This window comes from Convolutriloba macropyga, chromosome 8 (genome assembly GCF_964194025.1).
Source record: "Convolutriloba macropyga chromosome 8, txConMacr16.3, whole genome shotgun sequence".
In the NCBI taxonomy this organism is placed as follows: domain Eukaryota; kingdom Metazoa; phylum Xenacoelomorpha; order Acoela; family Convolutidae; genus Convolutriloba; species Convolutriloba macropyga.
Window position 1 is genome coordinate 38,633,393 of NC_134475.1, and position 22,367 is coordinate 38,655,759.

Genomic DNA, 22,367 nt, shown 5'->3' on the forward strand with positions numbered 1-22,367 from the left:
TTTTGCATATGACATCAAAAATTAAAAACAAATAAAGGGCAAAAATAAAAAACTCTACCAATTTCTGCAAGAGAACGGCGTCGCAGCCCCTCAAACCATATGTTATGAAAACAAAAATTATGTTCACTTTCAAATAATCTCAATTTTTTTCCAGTTAGATTGTTAAGTAATATGAAATTTTACAAAAGAAACAAAAACAACAGCAAAATTGGGCAATTATGCACTAAAATCAGAAAACTTTGTATGAAAACTCGTATTAACAAAAGCAAGAAGACCTTCTGTTAAAACAATCGGCCACAAAATTAATTTTTATTCTATAAGGAGGAAAGATTGACCTCTTCTTATCGAGAATAGGCACAATGTTGACTAAAGTAATAAAAAAATGACATGACAAGTTCAAAAAATCATAGAAATTTCCTTAAAACAAATACATTCAATAAAATAAGAGACATTAGGTTACAACAGAATGAATAGAAAAGGTTCACTTGCACCTCTTGAGGAAGAGATTGAGATTTTCGAGTGGTTAAACTTAAAAATCAGACTGCCAAAAGCATAACAAATGACGGCAAAAGACAAGATTTCAGTTAAATTTTACTAAAACTCTTCCTCAAAACCATAGAAATCCTTTGGTTCTCTGAAAACAAACTGTATCTAAATTTGGCCTCCAATTTACGTAAATTGGAACTGTCATTGACGGAGCCGTGAAAAAAAATATTTTCAGTAATTAACATTAAAAACAAACAAAAGAAAATTATTTTGAAAAAAGGGAGCATCAAAATAAAAACCAAAAAGTCTCTGATTCTAAGAGTCCTTGATATTATCAAAACTCTCCCTGATTTTGTTGCGCGCCCAGCAAACCGACCAAGTGATCCAGTTATTTGCGAATTGAACCAATTGTTGAATGGAATTCTTCAAATATTGAAAAAAAATGCATTTTGTATAATTATCGAGTTAAATCTGTAAAAAACGTTTTAATTCCAGAAGACTTTCATACGGCGCCTAATTGTAACTAGCGCTCTCTTTGAGATTAGGGAGTGTGTGAAGGTTTCTAGTTCACTAAGTCTGGCAAACTTTAACAAAGTGGACCAAAAAAGCATATTTTGTGCCATTTTTGATGAAAAAAGTAAAAAAAGTTTGAATTTTGAAAATTTTATCAAAAATTTTAGCCAAAAAAACAACAACACTTTACCGTTAAAAATTTTAACTTATTTTGAATTATTTTAGCGAAATTGTGCCAAATTTTTGCAAAAATTACTGAAAATGTGAACAAAAACAGTCGAATGTTCAGAAAACTTTAAACCTCGATAACTCCCTGTAAAACACGAAAACAAAAAAAAATCTTTTTAATTCCATGTTCTACAATGGACGGGCTTTTTAATGATACCACTCACAATTCTCTACGATGAATATATCGGTCGGTCAAAATTGACTGAAAAAAAAACCCAGTTGAGTATATAGTTCCTCCCTCCCCACTAAAGTGGGCGTCGGAACAATAATTGGATGCGGTTGTCCAATTTTGATTGATTGCCCATTTCAGTAAATATGACTTTTTTTGTAGAGTTGCACTTTCTAGTGAATTGAAATAGTGAAGTCGCACTAAAAAAATCCATATGACAAAATATAGTAGTCAAGTTCCCATACAAAATTATCTCCATCCAAATCAGCTAAAAACGCTCATGAATAAATTACTGTTTTCCATAGCTTTTGAGTTCATTTTCCCATCCCTTCTTTCATCGATCATCCTCAACCTCGAAAACTCTTGCAAAAAATGTGAACAATAAACAATAGACACAGTATAAAATATTGTGTTTAATGCTTTAAACTTAATTTTGACTAAGGAGGTAATTAAACTTAATTAAAGAGATATTGGTCTGTAAAAAACTAAAGAACTTGCTGAAACATAATGAACACACTTCCTTAAAATTTTTAAAAAGAATCTCCCTGCTGCATGTAACGTATTTTCTATTGAAGTGAAATAACAGTGGCAACTGATAATTTTTAATCGTCAAATGGATTTTCATGCGTGCCTTTTAGGTGTTTCATTTTGTTGTTCACTGGATTTCTCCAGAACGTACGTTTAAATACTTTATCTTTGAGTGCCCAAAATGGGTCAATTAAGGTTCGTATTAACAGCGAGGTTTGTTTTAAACTTAATTGTTCCTAAAGTGTCCTAATTGTTCAATTGGCCTGATCATCCGGGCCGAGGTTTTTACCCAAAAAAACGGGGAAAAGAGTGTACAGAGTGTAAAAAATCCCCCCTATTTCTCCGTTTAATTAAGGGTGGAAGAGTGGTATTAAAAGAGTGGAATTTTAAAAAATAAAAGTGGAAAAAGAGTGTAACAATAATTATTTCCACTATTAAAAATTACACTTTAATTTTTTACACACCTATTATTTCACTCTTGAAATTATTTTTACACTTGCACTCTTATTATTAAAATTCCAATCTTTCAATTACACTCATCCACCTTTAATTAGGCAGGGAAATAGGGGGAATGATTTTTATTTTTACACTCCTTACACTCTTTTCCCAGTAAAATATATCAAAATAAAAACGGAATTTTTTCTACTTTTACACTCTTTCCACATAAGCCAAAATAAAGGTTTTTTTGAAAAGCTGCAAGTATAATTTGGAAGTAGATGAAAAATCATGTGCTGAGAAACCTAGGTTGGGGGGAAACCCTATATTTTTTATTCGTCCATCTTAAACTACACTCTCTCAAAAACAAGGGCGTAAGAGTGTAAAATTGATAATCATCATAAAGGTGTGATGGTAAAAAAAAGTGTAATCTTTTATCATTCCAGCCTTAATTACACTCTTTACAAAGGGTGTAAAAAGATTGGATAAGATAGTGCAATTAAAGTGTATTTTTTAAAAAGTTCTACTCTTACACTCTTTTCCCCGATAAAAAGTGGAAAACATAATCCCCGCTAATTAAGGGTGAAATAGGTTGAACCGGGCGGAGGTCACTCGAGTCTGGAACATTACCCTGTGTAAAAGGCAGAATTTTGTTATCAGTAGGAACTTTTCTGCTGTTCACTTACTAACGCCTAAGAGGTCATCAATAAATTTTTACAGTCAAAACTAATTATTTAAAAGCCCAGGCTGTCAGAAAAAAATTTTATTTTCAAGATATCATTTGACAATTTTTTTGAAGAAAACAGCAATGTCAATATCAAAACTGTGTTAATTAATGATTTAGATTTAATTTTTGGATTTTTATTCCAGTTAAATATCAGTTACTCTTATTGTTTTTGTTTCAAAATGCTTGCTAAAGAAGAAAAAAATAAATTTTTTCAATTTTGTTCTGCTGAGTGGAATTCGAACTTTCTTCGCGGGAGATAATTATATCGCTTTTGTGAGCAACAGAAAGCATGCCCAACATCAATCTTTTCAAAACAGTTGAAATTGTTTGAAGCTAAAACTCGTAATTTGTAAAAGCTCTTTAACCAAAAAAGTAATAGTTCTTGTATAATTGATTGTAGCTAAATCACAAATTGCTCCTCATGATCGGGTAACCAGTCAACTTAATTATATTAACAAAGAAAAGAATAAAATTAATATCTCCTCCTGTAAGGGCACCAATGATTATAACTTTAAAATGCTGGGGGAAAAAATTCAAAACTTACATTTTCACAGTTTTTTGCCACGTTTTTAATCTTAACTTTTTGATTGCCCAACAATTCATTAATTTCTACTCTTGGGCTTAGGTCAGAAGAAGTTTGCTCACTGATAAAAAGCAACAAATCCGAATTTCCTATCATAATAATTGTACACTACATTGAATTTCCGGTCGAATGCCAATTCGAATTTGCTTTATTTTTTGAACTTAAGGTAGATTTCGCGACTTCCTTGCCCTGTTTCAGGCAAATTTAGCAGATTATTTTTGTCCGTCCACGTAAAATTACACTCTCTCAAAAACAAGGGTGTAAGAGTGTAAAATTGATAATCAGCATAAGGGAGGAAAAAAGAGTGTAATCTTTTATTATTCCAGCCTTGATTACACTCTTTACAGGGTGTGTAAAAAGAGTGTATAAAAGAGTGCAATTAAAATGTAATTTTTTAAAAAAAAACACTATTACACTCTTTTCCCCGACAAAAAACAGTGAAAAACAGATTACACCCTAATCCCCGCTAATTAGGGGTGAAATAGGTCGACCCGGGTGGAGGTCGCTCAAAGTCTGAAACATTACCCTGTGTAAAACGAAGGATTTTGTTATCAGTAGGAACTTTTCTGCTGTTTACTTACTAACGCCTAAGAGGTCATCAATAAGTTTTTAGAGTCAAAACTAAGCATTTAAAAGCCCAGGCTGTTACAAACAAATTTTAATTTCCAGATATCATTCGGCAATTTTTTGAAAAAGAAACAGCAATGTTTATAACGAAACTGTGTTTTTTTACTGATTTAATTCTAAAGTCTTGATTTCTTATTGCAGTTAAAATTCAATTACTCTTATTGCCGTTTCAAAATGCTTGCTAAAGAAGAAAAAAAATAATTTTTTTTCAATTTCGTTCTGCTGAGTGGAATTCGAATTTTCTTTACGGGAGATAATTATATTGCTTTTTTGAGCAACAAAAAGCATGCCCAACATCAATCTTTTCAAAACAGTTGAAATTGTTTGAAGCTAAAACTGTAAAAGCTCTCTTTAACCAAATAACTAATAATTCTTGTTTATTTGATTGTAACTAAATAACAAATTGCTCCTCATGATCGGGTACCCAGTCAACTTAATTTTATTGGCAACGATAAGAATAAAAATAATATCTCCTCCTGTAGTGGCACTAATGATAATAACTTTAAAATGCTGGGAAAAAAGTTTCAAATTTATTACATTTTCACGGATTATTGCCACGTTTTTAATCATAGCTTTTTGATTGCATAACAATTCGTTAATTTCTTCTCGAAGACTTATGTCAGCAGAAGTTTGCTCACTGAGAAATAGCAACAGATCTGAATTTCCTATTATAATAATTGCACTCTACAGTGAATATCCGATCGATTGCCAATTGAAATTTGCTTTTATGTTTTGAGCTTAGCGTAGATTTCGCGACTTCCTTGCCCTATTTAGCAAATTAAGCAGAAGCTGACGGATGTCGCAGCAGTAATTGCCTTGCTTTGTGTTGATGTAGTTCAATTGACACAACAATTAAACAAAATTGACGTCAATAAATAAAGGTTATCTAATGGTAAACATTCAATATAGAACCTCCTAGACCCAGATTCGCGACTCAAGTCCGCCCTGGTCAAACGTTTTTGGGTTTTTACGAAGATAAGCCATGGAACATGATGTTGAGAGAGCTTCGATTGGCAACCTATATTATTTGCTCAGCCTGATCAGAGCCAATTCTTGTGCCTACTCAGCCGAATAAGTCATCAGTTTCGTTCCACTTGCAGCTATCCTAACGCAAAAAATTTAAGCATTTGCTGTAATTTTCGCTCCAATTTTCTACGTTACTTACAGGTTCAAAGAGTGTTTGTTTGTCAATTGCTATCTTAAACGGACTGTGTCGCCGTTACGTTTTCTGCATTTTTCATTAAACAAAGTAAAGAGGAATTTTTAGTTCTGCTTTTTTGATTAAACCAAGTGATTTTTCGAGAACAAGATGTAAAAGGAAAGTTAAAATATAACTCGATGGGTTGAATTTTGTATGTTGTGGTACTTGAAAGGGTAATTTATTGTCAATTGTTGGACAGAGTTCACTTTCTAAATTCTGTCATGTTTCTAGGATATTGTTGAGGTGTCCTGTTAAATGTCATTGCCCGCAATGAAGCAAGTTACTTTACTCAACGAGTTGAGAATGGTTCAAAGAATTAAATGAACAGTTAGCACTAAAACTATGTACAGTTATATTGCTGTAATTTCGCAGAGATGGAAACAGCCATAAAACGCCTTTCGAAAGTGATACGAAGTGGCGAACGCAAAGGAAGCCGAAGTAAAAGTAAGCCGACAGAAAACCAAGCCGAAAGTTATGTAATAGTTATGTAATCTATCGGAAATAATACATTGTCAGCCGTTACAATCAATACTGCGCGTAGTAGTGCATAATGTATTCCAATGCACCAAAGAAACAAAAAACGTCAATTTTAGACATCTAGTGTCTACGGGCCTCAGCAGACCGCTGTCCACGGCCATGCCTCTCATCCGCTGTGGGATGTAATCCGGAAATAGCGGGCCGGTTATCGCAGCGAAGCCACGACGCGCATGAAGCGCGCCCACCGGCCCGCCAGGGGCAACTTAAAATACCGGTGTCCCAAAATTTTCCCGAAAAGACAGATGAAAACTACGAGATTTGATATCCATTGGCCGATTTGAACTAAGGTGCCAAAAAATTTACTTAAAAAACATGGTATTCTGTTGTATGAATTTTTGAGCGTTAATGCGAAACGCGATATCTTAAATGTCGGAAGCTACTGCTAAAAGCAGTTTTCTTTTCGTTTTTCCTTATTTGAGGCTGTAAGAGAATGTAGACAAGGATTCAATTACATTGTTCTAGACAGTTTGTTAAGTTTTTTATATCAGTTTTAAGTTGCCGGAACAACCAACTCGTTTTGGTTGCGATAAGGACGAAAGTCAATGTTTTTTCAAGTTTTACTTCTGACTTGATTGTTGCACGACATGCTCCAGGGGAAAGAGGAGGCCAACTAACACATCACAGACGTTTGACCAGATCACCGAAGAGGGTGTAACCCAAGTTGCCTAGAAAACCGTTTCGAAAAAAATTCAAGAAAAAATGGGCTAATCAGCCAAAACGCGTGCGAGCGCGGAGACCGGACGAACGTACGTGCCGTAAGCCGTTTTCACCTTCACCACACGGTGTTGTCCATCTCGTCCAGGGTAGACTTCGAGAACACGTCCAAGGGGCCAAATTCCACGTGGAGTCATATCTTTCAGAATCCAAACAATGTCGTTGACTCTCAGTTGTGTTTGGCCACTATCGCTCCATTTTTACCTCTTTAACAGTGTCGGAAGATACTCCTTCACGAGTCGTTTCCAAAAATGGTTGACCATTTGCTGCACATTCTTCCAAGACTTGAAACTGGCGGGTTCTTGGCTGTCGAACTTTCCTGGTGGGAGAGAATTGAACGGTCTGTTGATCAGAAAATGGTTTGGCGTGAGAAGCATTTCATTTTCCCGAAGGTCAGCGACAATCGTTAGTGGTCTGGAGTTCAATATAGCTTCGATCTCGACCAGAATTGTCCTGAACACATCAAGCGACAATCTTCTGGAGCCTAGAATGATCAATAGAGTGCGTTTTGCGGTCTGGATCAAGCGCTCCCAAATACCGCCAAAATGAGGTCCATAGGCAGGATTGAACTTCCTGGTTGTGTTCGTTGCTGCCACTGCTTTTTAGATTTTGTCGTTGTCGAGACGTTTCACAGATCTTTTTAGTTCCTCAGATGCACCAATAAATGTCTTGCCATTGTTACTGAGCATTGTTGTTGGCTGACATCTGCGGCTTACAAAACGTCGATAAGCGTTTAGAAAAGTGTCAGTGTTAAGATCGGGACAAGCTTCTAGATGGACACACCTAGTAACCAGGCAAGTGAAGATGAGGCCGTAGTGTTTTTCAATCTGTCCTTTGGCATCTTCTATATAAAAGGGTCCAAAAATGTCGACTCCGCTGTTCGCGAAAGGATACTGGGTAGAGTCTGTCGGGAAACGGCAGGCAGGCAGGGGAGCCATGACGGGTTGAATGTTTTGAGCGGCAAATTGTCTGCAGAGAAAACACCTTTACTTTATACTCAAAAGTGTTTTTCTGAGTCCAATGATGTGGTATCTTTGCTGCACAAAAGCTTTCACTGGCTCTGTTCCTTGGTGAACGCAAATGTTGTGTGCATGCTCTATATAGAGTCTCGCTATCTTGTCTTTTGCGTGCAGTATAATCGGAAACTTCTCAACTTCGAGGTTATCTGGCGCAAATTGCAATCTTCCGCAAGACCGAAGGATTCCATTGTTGTCCAACATTGGGTTGAGCGAACGGATTTTGCACTTTGAACCTATCCTGGAACCACGTTCCAGGGCTTGGATTGTTGAGAAGAAGAAATTTTGCTGCGACATTTTGATCAGCCGATTTCTTGCAATAATGACGTCTTCTGTTATATACTGATGATCTTTAGGCTTTGGCTTTTTGATCCGAAAGACCAAAATGAAGACTGTTGCTAAAGTCAAGAGCAACTTGTTCCAAGTTGAGAACCGTGTAGGGTCGACTATTTGCTCCGACAAAATGCGTGAAAGTTCAAGCGTTGCTAACACATGCTTCGAAGAGTTTTCTGGAAAGGTGAGCTGTCTTGTGGGAAGAAATGCTGGCGCTGTTAGCCACTTGGCTGGAATTTTGTCTGGATTGAGACCACGAGTTCCGTGGTCAGCTGGATTTTCCTTGGTGGTAACGTGTTTCCATTGGTAAGCACCAGTTGATGCAAGGATTTCTTTGAGGCAATTCGCAACAAAGGCAGGTTGCTTCTTGGTTGTCGATAACCAATCAAGTACTACTTGACTATCTGTCCAGATTGTAGAGCGAGTAATATGAAACGATGACTCTTTCATGATGGTTGAAAGAAGGCGCACTCCGATGACTGCGGCTTCCAACTCTAATTTGGGTATGCTGATTTGTTTAATTGGGGCAACTTTGCATTTGCCTATTAAGTAACAAGTTTCAACATCAGTGCCTAAGTTAGAAACTTGTTTCAAGTATGCAACGGCTGCAACTGCTACAGCTGAGGCGTCGACAAAAACATGGATTTCATTTTCACTTTCTGGTGAATGGCAACTCTTATTGAGACTTCTGTTCAATATCACTTCTGGTGAAGAAAAGTATAAGTCCAAATTCTTTTGAAGTGGTTCAACTACTTGAGGGACAATTTGTTCTTCCCATTTTTTCCCAAGTTTCCACAGTTCTTGAAGAACTATTTTGAAACGGATCGTTGATGGCGACATTTTCCCTATTGGGTCGAAGATCGAGGAGACAAGACTAAAGATCTTACGTTGAGTGTAGGCATCTTTTGGGAAATTAGTGAGAGGTTTCATAAGAAAGCAGTCTTTCTCAAGATTCCATTTAACACCAAGAACTCGAACAATATCTGTCTGGTTGTCTTTGTCTTCTGGAGGGATTTGGTTTAGGACTATAGAGCTGTTTGAAACAAATTTTGTGAGTCGAAACCCACCTGTTTTTAGACAATGTTTTGTTTCAAGAACTGCCTTACAAGCGTCTTTTTCTGTTGCATGTGATTGGATGTAGTCATCCATGTAAAAGTGCTTTCTGACGGCTTTGAGGGCCTCTGGGAAAGGTTGAATGTTCTCTTTGGCACAATGGTTAAGAACGTATATTGCGCACGAAGGCGAGCAATTTGCTCCAAAGATGAGTCTGGTAAATTGGTATTGTTGTATCTGATTGTCTGCTAACCAGCGAAATCGAAGAGCAGATTGATCAATCTGATGGATGGCGATTTGCATAAACATGCCTTCGATGTCCGCAAGGACAGCAACGGTATGTTCTCGAAATCTCATCAGGACACTTAAAAGGTTATTAAGGAGATCGGGTCCTGTGAGAAGGTTTGAATTAAGCGATTGGCCGCGGAATTTTGAAGCGGCATTTGCAACTCGGCGGACTTTTCCCGGCTTGTTGATATTTTCTACAGGATGGTGTGGCAGGTACCAAATTCTGTCTGGTTGAGGATCTTGCATTTCCACCGGTTTGACATAGTTTTTGTCAAGGTCTGTCAAGAGAGTCTTATTGTATTTTTCTTGCAACAAAGGTTTACGCTGAAGGCGTGTGTTGAGGCTTTTGACTTGGTTCAGTGCAGAATAGAAGTTGTTTTCCAACTTTATTTTTGATTTCCAAGGCAGTTTGATTTCATATCTCTCACCATTGTGATTGATAGAGTTCTTCAAAATATCAAGAAACTGTTCTTCTTGTTTTGTGTAAACTTGTTCACGGTCCTTCTGAATGCCATCTGCTTCAGTACTCCAGAACTGTTGAACAAGTTCATCAAGTCCGGGTTCATCTGTTCTGTTTCTTGACACATGAAAAATAAATTTCTTCTTCTGCTGACTTGCGGGCTGCTGAGTGGTTGCTGAGATACGGTTCTCATATTCACCGGCGAGGGTCCAACCAAGTTTAGTTTTCACACCAAACGGTTGATTTTGATTGCCAGGTATAACATGTGTAGGGTAGGTGAATGCGAATGCATTAACACCGAGGAGGGCGCCAATTTTGCCATCGGCAATATTTGGCAAATGTATGTGGCGCAAACTGTTGAAGGCATCACAAATTTGATTAAGTTCAAAAACTTTTGCAGCTGCGACGTTCAGGGACGGGGTGCTGAACGTTCGAGAGAGTTCAAACGATTTTTCCGTTGACTCATATGGAGTTATTGTGACTGGCTCAACAATTTTTGAGAGGGACATGCTGTTCTCTGTATTGAGAAACTGTAGTGGTACTGACTGTTGAGTTTAACGGGGAAGCTCAAGAAATTCAGCTATGGCGTCCAATACAAAGCTGAATTGGCTACCGGGATCTTTGAGGGCGTAGGTATCGAATGCTTTATCCCCCTTGAGGAATGAAACCGGAATAAGCTGAAATTGCTCATACCAATTTTTCGGTGTCTATGAGCACTGGTTAATGCTGAACGATTGGTTAATTGCATTGCCGTTTAAATTACGTCGTTGCACGTTTTGATGGCTTTGGTTGTTGAAAGTTTGGCCATAACGGCTGTTGGGGGCTTTGTTTGTTCGAATTTTCTATTAAGAAGATGTATTTGGATTTTGACTTGAATCGTTACTACTAGAAGCTGTTGGATTGCTACCGGAAACAACTTCAATAGAAAAGGCTGCTGTAGGGCGTTTGATTTGCTTGGCAGGATCATGAAGAGTTGTGTGGTGGAATCCACTGCAAACCTGACATCGTTTTTTCGATGGGCACGATTGTTTGTGGTGTTTGTTGCTCAAGCAGTTTGTACACAAATTGCTTTGGCTGACAAGGTTGTATCGATCACCTGGTGAGCACAACTGATACTCAGGGCAAGTGGCAATGCTGTGTTCTTGTTTGCAATTCTCGCAAGATCGTTTTGTGTTAAAAGTTTTATTCGGAACGTTTTGTGAAGTTGACGGTTGGTTTTGCTGAGGCGCAAAGTTCCAATGCTTTCTTCTGTTTTCCACTGATGCGTTGTTGACTGACAATGGGAGGCTGCTTCTGTATGGCCTGTTTTGTAGGTTGTTCGAGTTGACAAACTTTGAGGCTTGAGAACTGATGGTTCTTTGATTGCTTTCTCGACTCACTTTGTCGTAGATTTGAGCTTGGAGCTCTAACCATTGTTTAAAATCGACGGGAGTTGGGTCTGAGCTGAGCTCGGTAAGACAATGTTCAGTCCATTTAAGAACCAAATGATGTGGTGTTTTCTCTTTGGCCTTCTTAATGAGTGTTGTAGACTGGAGGTCTGCTGTAAAGCCAAGGTATTGGAAGGCTTGCACAAGTCTTTTCAAAAATGAGGAAAAGGCAATGAAGCTTTGCTTGTTTTGGAAGTTCATTTGCCAGTTTCTGAGCTGGTTAATGAACGCATTAACAACTATAGTACGATCACCGAAATGTCGGATTAGTTCATTCAGTGCTGTCTGATAATAAGATGGATCGCAGGAGAAAGCATGAATCAAGTCCTTTGCTTTCCCACTTACAGAATTCTGCAAGTAGGTTATACGATGTGTGTCTGTAATGGAAGTGTTGTTGTGAATCATTGTGTTGAAGTTATTGATCCACTCGTGAAAATGGATAGGGTTACCATTGAAATTCCGAAGTTTCAGAGGTGGCAATTTGATTGAATGTTTGAAATCATTACTTCCTCTTTCCTGTGTTACATTATTGTTCGAGTGTACTGAGCTAATATGTTGATTGACAGTGGGTAGTAAACTCTGATTGATTAGAGGCTGGCTGAACTGATTTTGTCCAACAGGATTTAGCTGTTGATTAATGCACATTGGGCCTTGGATCGTGGAAGTTACTGGAGCTTGAAGGTTCGACTGAAGTTGAGAGCCAGGAATAAACTGGTTGTTACACAACTGAGTGGGCTGTGCCATATTTTGATTAATTGAGAAGCCTGTGCTGACGAGGCCGTGTTGACTGTTCACAGGTTGTGGAAATTGCAGAGGAGCTGCAATTACGTTTGATTCTGAAGCTACCTGGTTTGGCTGAAAATTAGGAGCTGCAGGATTTAAGACGGTATTTTGATGCGGTTGTTCCATGAGTTGCATGGTAATTGGTGGGATACTTGTGAAGTGTACCCCAGTTATAGGATTAATACATTGATTGGATTGTAGGCAATCGTTTTCTAAGACTATTTTATCAGTTTTACTTGGAAGATGTGAGGTTCTGTTTGCCACTGTGGGTAAGCAGGAGAGTTTTTGCCGATCACAGTTCAACAGTTGACTATCGGGGTATCCATTTGTTCCTATGTGAACTTGAGAAGGTCCAAAATTCTGTTGCAGATTGGGAAAATTATGATATTGAGGATTTCTGTTGGCAAATGAATCCTGATTGTTTCTTTGTTTTGGCAAGTTTAAATTAAACGTTTCCTCCAATGCAGAGTTTTGGGGCAATAGACCATCTGCATGTAATTAAATAGTTGGATCAGCCAAATTGAATGGGTTTGAAAGTGAGTGATTGCTTGAAATGTTCAAATTTTGGATTGGAGGCAAAAGGTTCTGCGACGTGTTAAAGTTGTCACTCAAGTTGATTTGAGCTGTTTCAATTTCGTTGACCTGTCTATTTATCAAAGTGGAGGCAATTTCGAGTTTCCCTAATTTTGTTGGAGATGTGAATTGCTGGATGGTATCTTTGCATTTATTTGGTTTTCAAAGTTATTTTTCGATTTTAGAGGACTTTCATGAACTTCCTTTTTAGGATTTCTTTGGTGGGCTTCAAGCACATGTTGATTTGAAGTCCTGGTTCATTAGATGTTTGTAGAAACAACGATGGTTGTCTTGGCCGTGGTGGTATTGGGGGCGGCTGATTGATGATGTTACTGCTGGTCTGCTTTTCTTCTATATCGCGCTGATGCTGGATTCGTTGATTGCTGAGACAAGTTTTTTTCTGCTGGAGATCATGCTGACATCATCTCTAATGCAACTGGAAGACTGACTGAGCTAGCCATCATCGTCCAAGAGATCGACTTGCAGTTCCAATTCATTGAGTCGAGTTATTAATGCCGTTTGCCTATTCAATATTGATGATGCAGTGCTTTGATGTGGCTGCTCTCTCATCACTTCCTCTGAGAGTCTCCTGAGCTCCGCTTCCTGGCCTTTGATCTTGTTGATCATCAAAGACAATGATCGGAAACTTCTTTTCTGCTCCACAGTTTTCTCAAGGAGATCGAGCAGTTTCTCCATTGACATTTCTGTCGCTTTGAACATATTGATGGCAAACTGACATTCAGCGCTGTTCTGCTTCGACATCTTGGTGGCTGTTGCTTTGTTGAAGCTGTCTGTTGATGCTGTTGGTGAAGCAGCTCGTTACTGAAGGTGAAGAACGGCTTTGAGAACCGGAGCGACGCAAAATATTTATTTGAAAAAAGGTTGTCTAAGGCTTGAATGCTAATGATCCTAGTTTTTTCTTGTTCAAAAGACCAGCGACGCAACTTTTTTCAAAAGTGATGTCCTAGGATGTGTTTTGTGAGCTAAATCTAGCTTTTTGCACTAAAAAAACCTAAAAGCTTTTCCGAACGTTCGCGCGTTTTAAACGTTTTTCGTTCAACAGACCTAAATAATTGCTTGTTTTTCGTTGAATTAACACAAGTTTCGCTTAAATAGCTGGCGTTAACTGTTTGAACTAGTGTGTGGCTACTGTGGTTTACAGGAAAACTGTGCCTTGCTACAATTATGCAGTTGAACCAATATTAGACCAGAACTCAAATAATTGTTACATTAAACTCTTTTTTCTTGAAAATTCAAAACACTCGTCTGTTTCTCTCAAATAGGAATAAATTACCAACAAGAAAATCTATAAAACTAGCCAAGAAAAATTTCCTTAGCTCCCTAACCCTAACCGAACACTATGATTAATAAATACCTAATAATTAATAAAAACTTTGAAACCTGTTCTTTTTCTAGGAGTTTATTGTTGTTGTGACGGCTAAACATAAAAAATTTGTGAAAATGCGACGCGTTTAGGCAACAAGGGCGACAGAAGGGCTACTGAATGCTAGAATTTTGCAGAGACGAGTCATATTGTAGAAATCTTTAGAACTCTTTGGTGTATTGTCTTTTTTCGGGTTTTGCAAAAACTTTTCCGTTTTCTTTAAAACTGTGTAATTTTATCTGCTCTTTTTCACTCTGTCTTCGTTATTTATAAAATGCATTGACTGTACTAAACTCTAAAAGATCTCTCCGACAGATAACGTCTGAGATCTGCCTTTCAAAAAAAATGAAAGTAGAAAAAAAAGACATCAAATTTTCTGGTGACTACTGGAACCAATTTTCTTCGAAAACTCCTCTTCTGCTGATGGTAACGTCTGAAACCAATAAGGATAAAGGGACTTCACAGACGGCAACGTCTGAGACCGAGGACTTCTGCAAAAATCAAGTCTTGGAAGTTTTTTCCAAAAAAAAATGAAATGGTAGTTATTTTGGTCAAATGAAAGTTTTGATATTTGGTGTGGAGCCTAATGACTTTCTATTTACTTCCCTATACAGTTGAAACTATAAAGGCAACTGACAATGACTTGTTTTAGAGGGGTTGTTTAGTGGTTTATTCGGCAATTCAAATGAATATATAATCATAAAATTAACTTGTGTTTTTTGAATTTTCTGAATTCAAAAAACTTTATCTGACATTTCTCATTTATATGATACTGATTGGATAAATCAATGGAAATGTGTTTTTTTGAATGCAAATCAATTCAGGAGATTGTTTTGATGGTTTAATCCGCAATTGAAACGGATATGTAGTCAGAAAACTAAATTGTGTTTTTGAATTTTCTGAATTCAAAAAATTTTTTTCTGACATTTCTCATTATATGATGCTGGTGTGATATATCGATCAAAGTGGCTTTTTGTTTGATCGAAAACCAATTCAGAAGAGTGGTTTAATAGTTTTTTTGCAATTGAAACGGATAGGTAGTCAGAAAACTAAATTGTGTTTTTTGAATTTTCTGATTTCAAAAAATTTTCTCCGACATTTCTTATTTATATGATACTGATTGGATATATCGATGCAAATAGCTTTCTGTTTGATTACAAACTAATTCAAAATAGTGGTTTTTTAGTTTTTTCCGCAATTGAAACGGATATGTAGTCAGAAAACTAAATTGTGTTTTTTGAATTTTCTGATTTCATGAACATTTCTCTGATTTTTGTGTTTTTTTCCGCAGATTTTTCTTTAAATATGCGAAAATTGCCTTTACTCCTTTTGAAAATAATGAAACTAGTCAAGGTTTATGAATCGAGGTGTTATAGTAACAAATAAGGTTTTTTGGGGGACAAATATCAACTTTTTGGAGGCTTTTTGTCGAAAAAAAAGTAGAGATTTTGGAAGGCTCTAACCGGGGAACAGGACATCAGAGGTAACGTCTGAGACCTCGGGCGGACTTCTGCTGGTGACGTCTGAAACCAGTAAAAAAACTAGATCATCTCGTCGGGGTGACGTTTTTAACCCAAACTTGGCTTCGTCGCTGAAAAAATTGCTTGTCTTTTTTTTGTGTCTTTTCTGTGTCTTTTCTGTGTCTTTTCTTTGTCTTGACCGGCTGCCAGCTTTCGGGTTCCGTTTACTGTGCTCGGCACCTGATGGTTGCACTGACCGCTGATGCTCTCTTCAGTGCGTCGCACAAGTTGTGGAACAAAGAAACTATTTGCCGGTAACAGGGGAGACTTTTGTCCTCAAAATTGTTTTGGGGAAAGAAGGTTTTGTTCTTTGAACGAGGGGTAAACCATAAAATGTAAGAGAATGTAGACAAGGATTCAATTACATTGTTCTAGACAGTTTGTTAAGTTTTTTATATCAGTTTTAAGTTGCGGGAACAACCAACTCGTTTTGGTTGCGATAAGGACAAAAGTCAATGTTTTTTCAAGTTTTACTTCTGACTTGATTGTTGCACGACAGAGGCCTTAGACCAGAGTTACCTATGATCAAACAGGGTTCAGACGATTTTCCAGACTTTCAAACGGTCAAAAATTTTGTGTGGACAAAATATTTCCAGCTCAGCGTAAAATGACCCCGAGGATGCGCTCGAGGATGGATGACTAATCAGAGGTCATTTCGGTCTGAGACATGAGACCGGAGAGTTTTCAATAGGCGTTCTTTTAAATCTAAATCCAAGTTAAACGGGTACCATAAATCTTTTAAAACCAATCCTTCTACACAGGTGTGGAAAACGTTCCTTCGGACTCTTAAAAAGGAATGTCGACGATACCGCTGTAGTGAACACGCACCGCTAGCCACCCAGTCCCTCAAACACCTGAACAACCTTCTTGTGTGTGAACACGACCCTTACCCTCTCACAGACAACTACCTGCCATTCCAATCAGCTGCCGCTTTGCAAACCCACCCCAACGTGATCGAACTGGCCCTACCTGCCAACAATTCCCACCTTCATATGTGGAAAACAGAACCAGAGGACCATCATAATGATGACTGCAACGCGTTTCTAACCGACACTGGGGAATCGACACCGCAAAAACAAATAGAGGTCGAAAAATCGAGTCGTGCAATTGCGGCAGGCGGGGATTCTTGCCAACGGGACGAATCACCGTTTGCGCCTTTTGAACATCAAGCTGTTAGCTAATTCGCCAGCATCTTTTCTGTTAGAGCAATTTCGTAAAAGTAACCACAACCAGAAAACTGAACTTGGAATATCGTGATAGTTTTTTCATAACATTTTTGATGAGAAAACGTTTAAGTATTTAAGGACTTACAAGCTTTTTGCATAGTTAAGCCGATTTAAGAAACGCGGGTTTAGGTCACATATTGGATCAATAATGATAAGAAGTCCGAAAATTATAGTTTATCAGTACGTGAGTTAGGAATTCTAATTTTGTCTTATATGTGGTATGGTATCTTGTATGTCTTGATAAGTCAGTTGGTTTTAATGCTGACCGAATCATCAAATCCAGATTTTTCAATATATCACTACCCACTCATGTTGCAGACACTTACTGTCGAAAAGTGGCCTGTTACTATAAAGGTCACGGGTGACTGTATAATGCACTCTATAAATCGTTAGTTACGAGTCGCAAATTCAACAACAGTGAAAGTAGACACCAAAATAAAGGTATCAGCAAAATAGGTCTTTCGAAATAAAATTTTCTACTTCAAGGTTTTAGATATTTTACTAAACATTTTTGGTTAGTTTCCAAGTTTCAGCGATGCTCTAACAGAAATGATTGTATAATTTGAAAAACACAGAAAAATGTGAAAAATTTATAACTAAACTACAGTCTGAACAAAATTTTACTCACGACGTTGTGCAATATACACAGGTTTATATTAAAGATTTTGTGGAAAAAAAATGATCTTGCTTATATCTAGTTTCCTTTTCGAATGGGCCAAATATTGTATTTATCATTTCATATTACGTGCTTAATAAAAATTTAGCCAATTTATCTATTTGTTAGTTCCGCATCTGAAGAAGGCAAATTTGTGAGCTGCAGAAGGCAACTTCGAACAAAAGAAAGAACATTCCAAGTAAACAATCGGTTGACCTTCCATGAAAAATGACTTCTTGAAACGTTTTAAACTGCGTAATCTGAGTTTCTTCTGATATTGATTTCTGACTTAAAAATTAAGCTTATTTCAAATTAATTTTGAGTCTTTTTCTCTATTATCATAATATTTAATAGTTTTCTGCGTGTGTTGTGTACAAATGGTGTGCTCTGGAATGTGTCTTTCTGCCAGATCTGCAAAGGTGGTGAGTAACGCTAAAGAAGGGGTAAGAAGTCTCTCCAATAAAGTTAGGGCCCCAAAAATTCACGTCGCTCAACAAGAGTAAATTACTGCTAATGTGAATAATCAACAGAAAAACACAAAACAATCGGGTAGTTGCACAGAAGAGGTATTCCATGAGGGACCGTTTATCGATCGTTAACCCTCCCTTCGATGCAAACGGGATCAGAACAAAACAAGCGGAACTCTATTTTTTCAAAATTATACGAAAGTGAAAACTCAATACGACGCTATTAAAACATGTATGTTGTGCCGAATACTGTCAAAAACAACATGACACCAACTGTTATATGCACGTTTTTGTATTTCTAGGACAAAACAACAATCTACAAAAAATTGCAGAGCACTGAGAAACAAAGAAAACAAATAAAAACCAAAAAATCTATTGGAACGAGCCATTAGCGGAGTGCGCGTCTGCTACCAATGTTGAAGCAAGGCGAATAGACTGATTACCAACACAAAAAAGACTGCATTTTTCGGTGCTAGTAGACAATGGCAGTGGAAAAAACGATTTCGTCAGAGTTACTGAGATGGGTAGGATAATTTAATTGTTACCAAACGAAAATGGCGACAATTTTGATTGCAGTCAGGACAATGACGAGTTCTGTCAGAAAGCAAAGACACAAATAAACAACCGCGCAACTAATACAAACTGAATAGTGCAAAATTGAAGATAATAACTGATGCTTGAACATGCCTTTTAACATTCTTTTTGTTTCTTACTTATCTGTTAAACTCATGGTTAACACATCCGTTGAACTGGTTTTGGAAAACAGGAAATAAATAAGAGCTCTTTGCTGTTAAGAGGAAAAAAATTTTGTGCTGGTTTTTGGCAAAGCTTTTCGTGAACCGTTGTCTTAACAAGAAGCAGAAAGGGGGAAAACAAGTGCACATAAAAATTTCTCATTTTGATTATGTCATCGTGATTTCCGCGAGCAATTTTCAAGATGACTGTAAGCTTCTTTGTCATCAATTTTGAAACAAGAATATCGAGATGGAAACCAACTCTGTGATCTCCGAGGAACATTATAAACTGCATAAAGTAGATGGCTAATAAACAAAAAATATTTCTTTCAATAAAAAGTTTACATTTCCACCTGAGGGAGTGAAAAAACCTTTTTCAATAAATAAAATCACTACACATCCTGTAAGCTGCTTTTAGTCTTCTTTTACTTTATATGTTTTCAATATGACCATGAACTAAATACGGAAAATTTTAATTTTCTTCAATTTTTTATTAGGGTTTTATTTATATTTCTAACTTTAATTCGTTTTATTCATGTGTTGATATTTTACCGGTCATTGTTGACTACCCAGATTTTGAATTATTTTTCTCACGGTCATCATCGACAAAATGTATTCAGCCAAAGTAAAACAAGTTATCAGCCTGCTAAACAAACGTTCACTATCCGAAAATTTTGATGAACTCACTTTGAAAACTGCTTCTCTTATGGAGAAACCGGTAAGCACTTTCAAACAATTCATGTTCCGCATAAATAGATATGGGGAACTAGTTTCAAGCAAAAAAGACTTGCAGGTGCTGCATTGTTATCCATAAAAAATTAGCGTAAAATACGTCGGCCCAAGCCACAACAATATACAAGCACAAAGTAATTGATCTAACATTGAAAAAGAAATGTCACCATTCTATTGTGTATATATACCGACTAATGCCCCCACGTCTGCTACTTTTCAAGTTTTTGGTTCTTACTTGGAACAACTTGTTAACGAATCTTAAATCTTAAATCAGCTCTGCGGTTACTTTATTGTGAAGTTTCTATCCAAAGGAAAAAAACAAGCCTGCTTAAGTCAACTGACGAAAACTTTTGATTCAAAATTGGTAAACGAGAATCTCATTACAAGGGAAACAAAAAGTCAACTACTTATAAAAACCTGTTTCCTACGATTTATACACCGGATAGAACCACGCAAAAACAAAAAAAAACAGAATAACAGATCAATACTGCCTTTCCTAGAGAGGAACAACAAAACAGAACTAGAAAGAGAAAAAACTTTAATAATTCAACCAGTTCTATTAATTCAAACAAAAATTTCTACAGAATGTCATTCTATGGCGGAACTTAAAATAAATTGTTCCGAGGAATGAAAAAACGTTATGAAAATTCCAATTTTCACAAAGAATTTCAAAAGAAGTATTAAATAACTCAAAAAACTTGAGAGGAAGAACTGGATTGAAAACGGAGTCAAAAACGCTGCAGTAAAAAAAACCGTTATTGAGAAACTCGCTACAATATCAATCAAGGTCGGCCAATAAATACTACAATGGACAGTACAGAAAATGTAAAATCGAAAATTTCTTATCAAAATCCAGTTGCAAAGAGCGCGCCAAACACAAACTGAAACTTTTTTAAAGTTCACAAAGAAAAAACACGCAAAGTAATCAAAATCGAGAAAAAACTATCTGAAAGAAAATTCAGTCAATTCAATGAATATTTTGCATGAATTGTAAGCAAAATGAATGCACATTTAACATAAACTCTTTTCTGAAAAAAACTGTTCGAACAGAATAATCTATGTTTTTTTTGAAAAAAATACTCACAAGTAAATTTTTGATATCATAAATAACGCTCCGAAAAGACAGAGAGGATTATCATCGCCTTAAACATGAATTTTTCTGATGTGCAAGTAAATTTCTATCGAAACGGCTCAATGAAATTTTCAAACTTGGCGAGTTAGGTTATTCCATCAAATTTTAGGCCTGTTTTATTATTATTTCGATAGCAAACATGTTTGAGATTTTGCTTTAGAAAATTCTTTCATTTTTAGTGAAATTTGAACTCCTCTCAAGCTCTCAGCTTTCTTCAAAGGCTATCAGAAAAAATTGGCGTTGTTCTATTTCTGATTGAATTCTGCGAAAAAACATCTAATAAATGCGTTAATTGTATTTGCACATTCCGAGATCTCAAAAAACGATTGATGCGGTCGAACCTAAAATGCTGTTAGACAAACGTTTTAATAGTGGATTGAGAGGTTAGGTTTTCAAGATACTTAAATCATACCTAACTCATCACTTTCAATTGAATCAAATTGCAGTTGTTTCATGTATTGCTTTTGACGAAACTTCGTTCCCCAGGGCCCAATGCTCTGTCCTCCGCTTTTCATAACATATGTGAATAATTTGAGCAATATGCAAGATGTTGACAAATTCAATACTCTTTAATCTTATATCATAGTTTTGCAGACGATACAGTGGTTTAAAATTCGGCTACAGCTGAAGATGTGATGAAATATCAAAATCAATTAGTAAAATGCATGCAACTAATGATTAACTAAGATTAAGTTGACAATCAAAACTGACAAAACAAATTAAATGTTGTTTATTTTCAATTGAATCTCAAAGCAAAAGAGAATATCTTTACATTGACAAAGAAAGATTTGAAAAAGTTTATACGATACGTCATCTTATGATAATTATCTGTCATTCAAAACATGTATTGAAGTTTTAATGCAAAAATTAATAGACTTCACTGGACTGTTGTGGACTGAGAAAATTCCTCGGGTAAAAGTCATTGATAGAGCCAAAAATAAATTATCTTATAAGAATAATTCTCAATACAAGAGAAATCATTTCAATGAGTGGTCTAACGCGCAATTATAAACCTTCTTACATCAAGAGAAATATATTTGTTATAAGATTAAACCCATCATGATTACTGCTCAAATACTATAGTAAATTTTGAGCACTCAACCAAACAGTTTTTATTTTTTCGGCTTTTGGCTTTTCATACATTTTGAGGCACCTGAAAACGGATCAACTCGACTTAATTGTATAATTTTTTACACAAAAAATAAATGTTTTTATATTACTTGATAACGGAAAATGGACAAGTTTTTAAGTTAGGACGACCTAAAAGTGGGTTACCGTTCGCTAAGACTGTTTTTAGAATCGCAAAAATGTGATATTGCATTATTAGGACAAAAGTTACGAATAGCAAAACGTTTTAGAAATTCCAGCAACTATGAACCCCAATTTTTCACCATATAATAAATTTCGATAGCACGAGGATCATATTTCCTGGTTAATACAGACATTACTGCATTGAGATTTTTTTTAAAACTCTTGTTGCTATAAGTTTTGTATCTTAAAGACAAAAAAGTTTGAAACCGCACGCCGCATGCAAAATTGACAAACCATTGTTTTGGAATCAGACTAACTATTTTCCTCTGCTTTGCTCCTAATGATTGCCATTTATGTAGTACAGAGAACAACGACAAAATTAATCAAGCAGTTATGAACTTGCGCAGGTTTTGCAACAGTTCTCAATTCAACAACTAATGATTTAAAACAAACATAAACAGACTAAAATCGGATGAATTGCATTTGAACGAGATTCGGTGGCAATCAAACTTGAAAGGACTGTAGCATTATGTTTTATGGGAGCAAGATAACTGTGCTTCGAATAGGATGGGGAGACTCAGAGGG

General features: G+C 36.5%; 1 protein-coding gene across 1 annotated transcript in view; it reads left to right on the forward strand.

Moving 5' to 3' along the window:
* LOC142344110 (innexin unc-9-like) overlaps positions 1–16,812 on the forward strand; it is a 134,031-nt gene extending 117,219 nt beyond the window's left edge. The window contains exon 9 of the mRNA XM_075395607.1: positions 16,347–16,812. Coding sequence (XP_075251722.1) covers positions 16,347–16,766 — 420 coding nt within the window. The 3' untranslated portion in view covers positions 16,767–16,812. The remainder of the gene's footprint in view (positions 1–16,346) is intronic.
* The last annotated feature ends 5,555 nt before the right edge of the window (positions 16,813–22,367 follow it).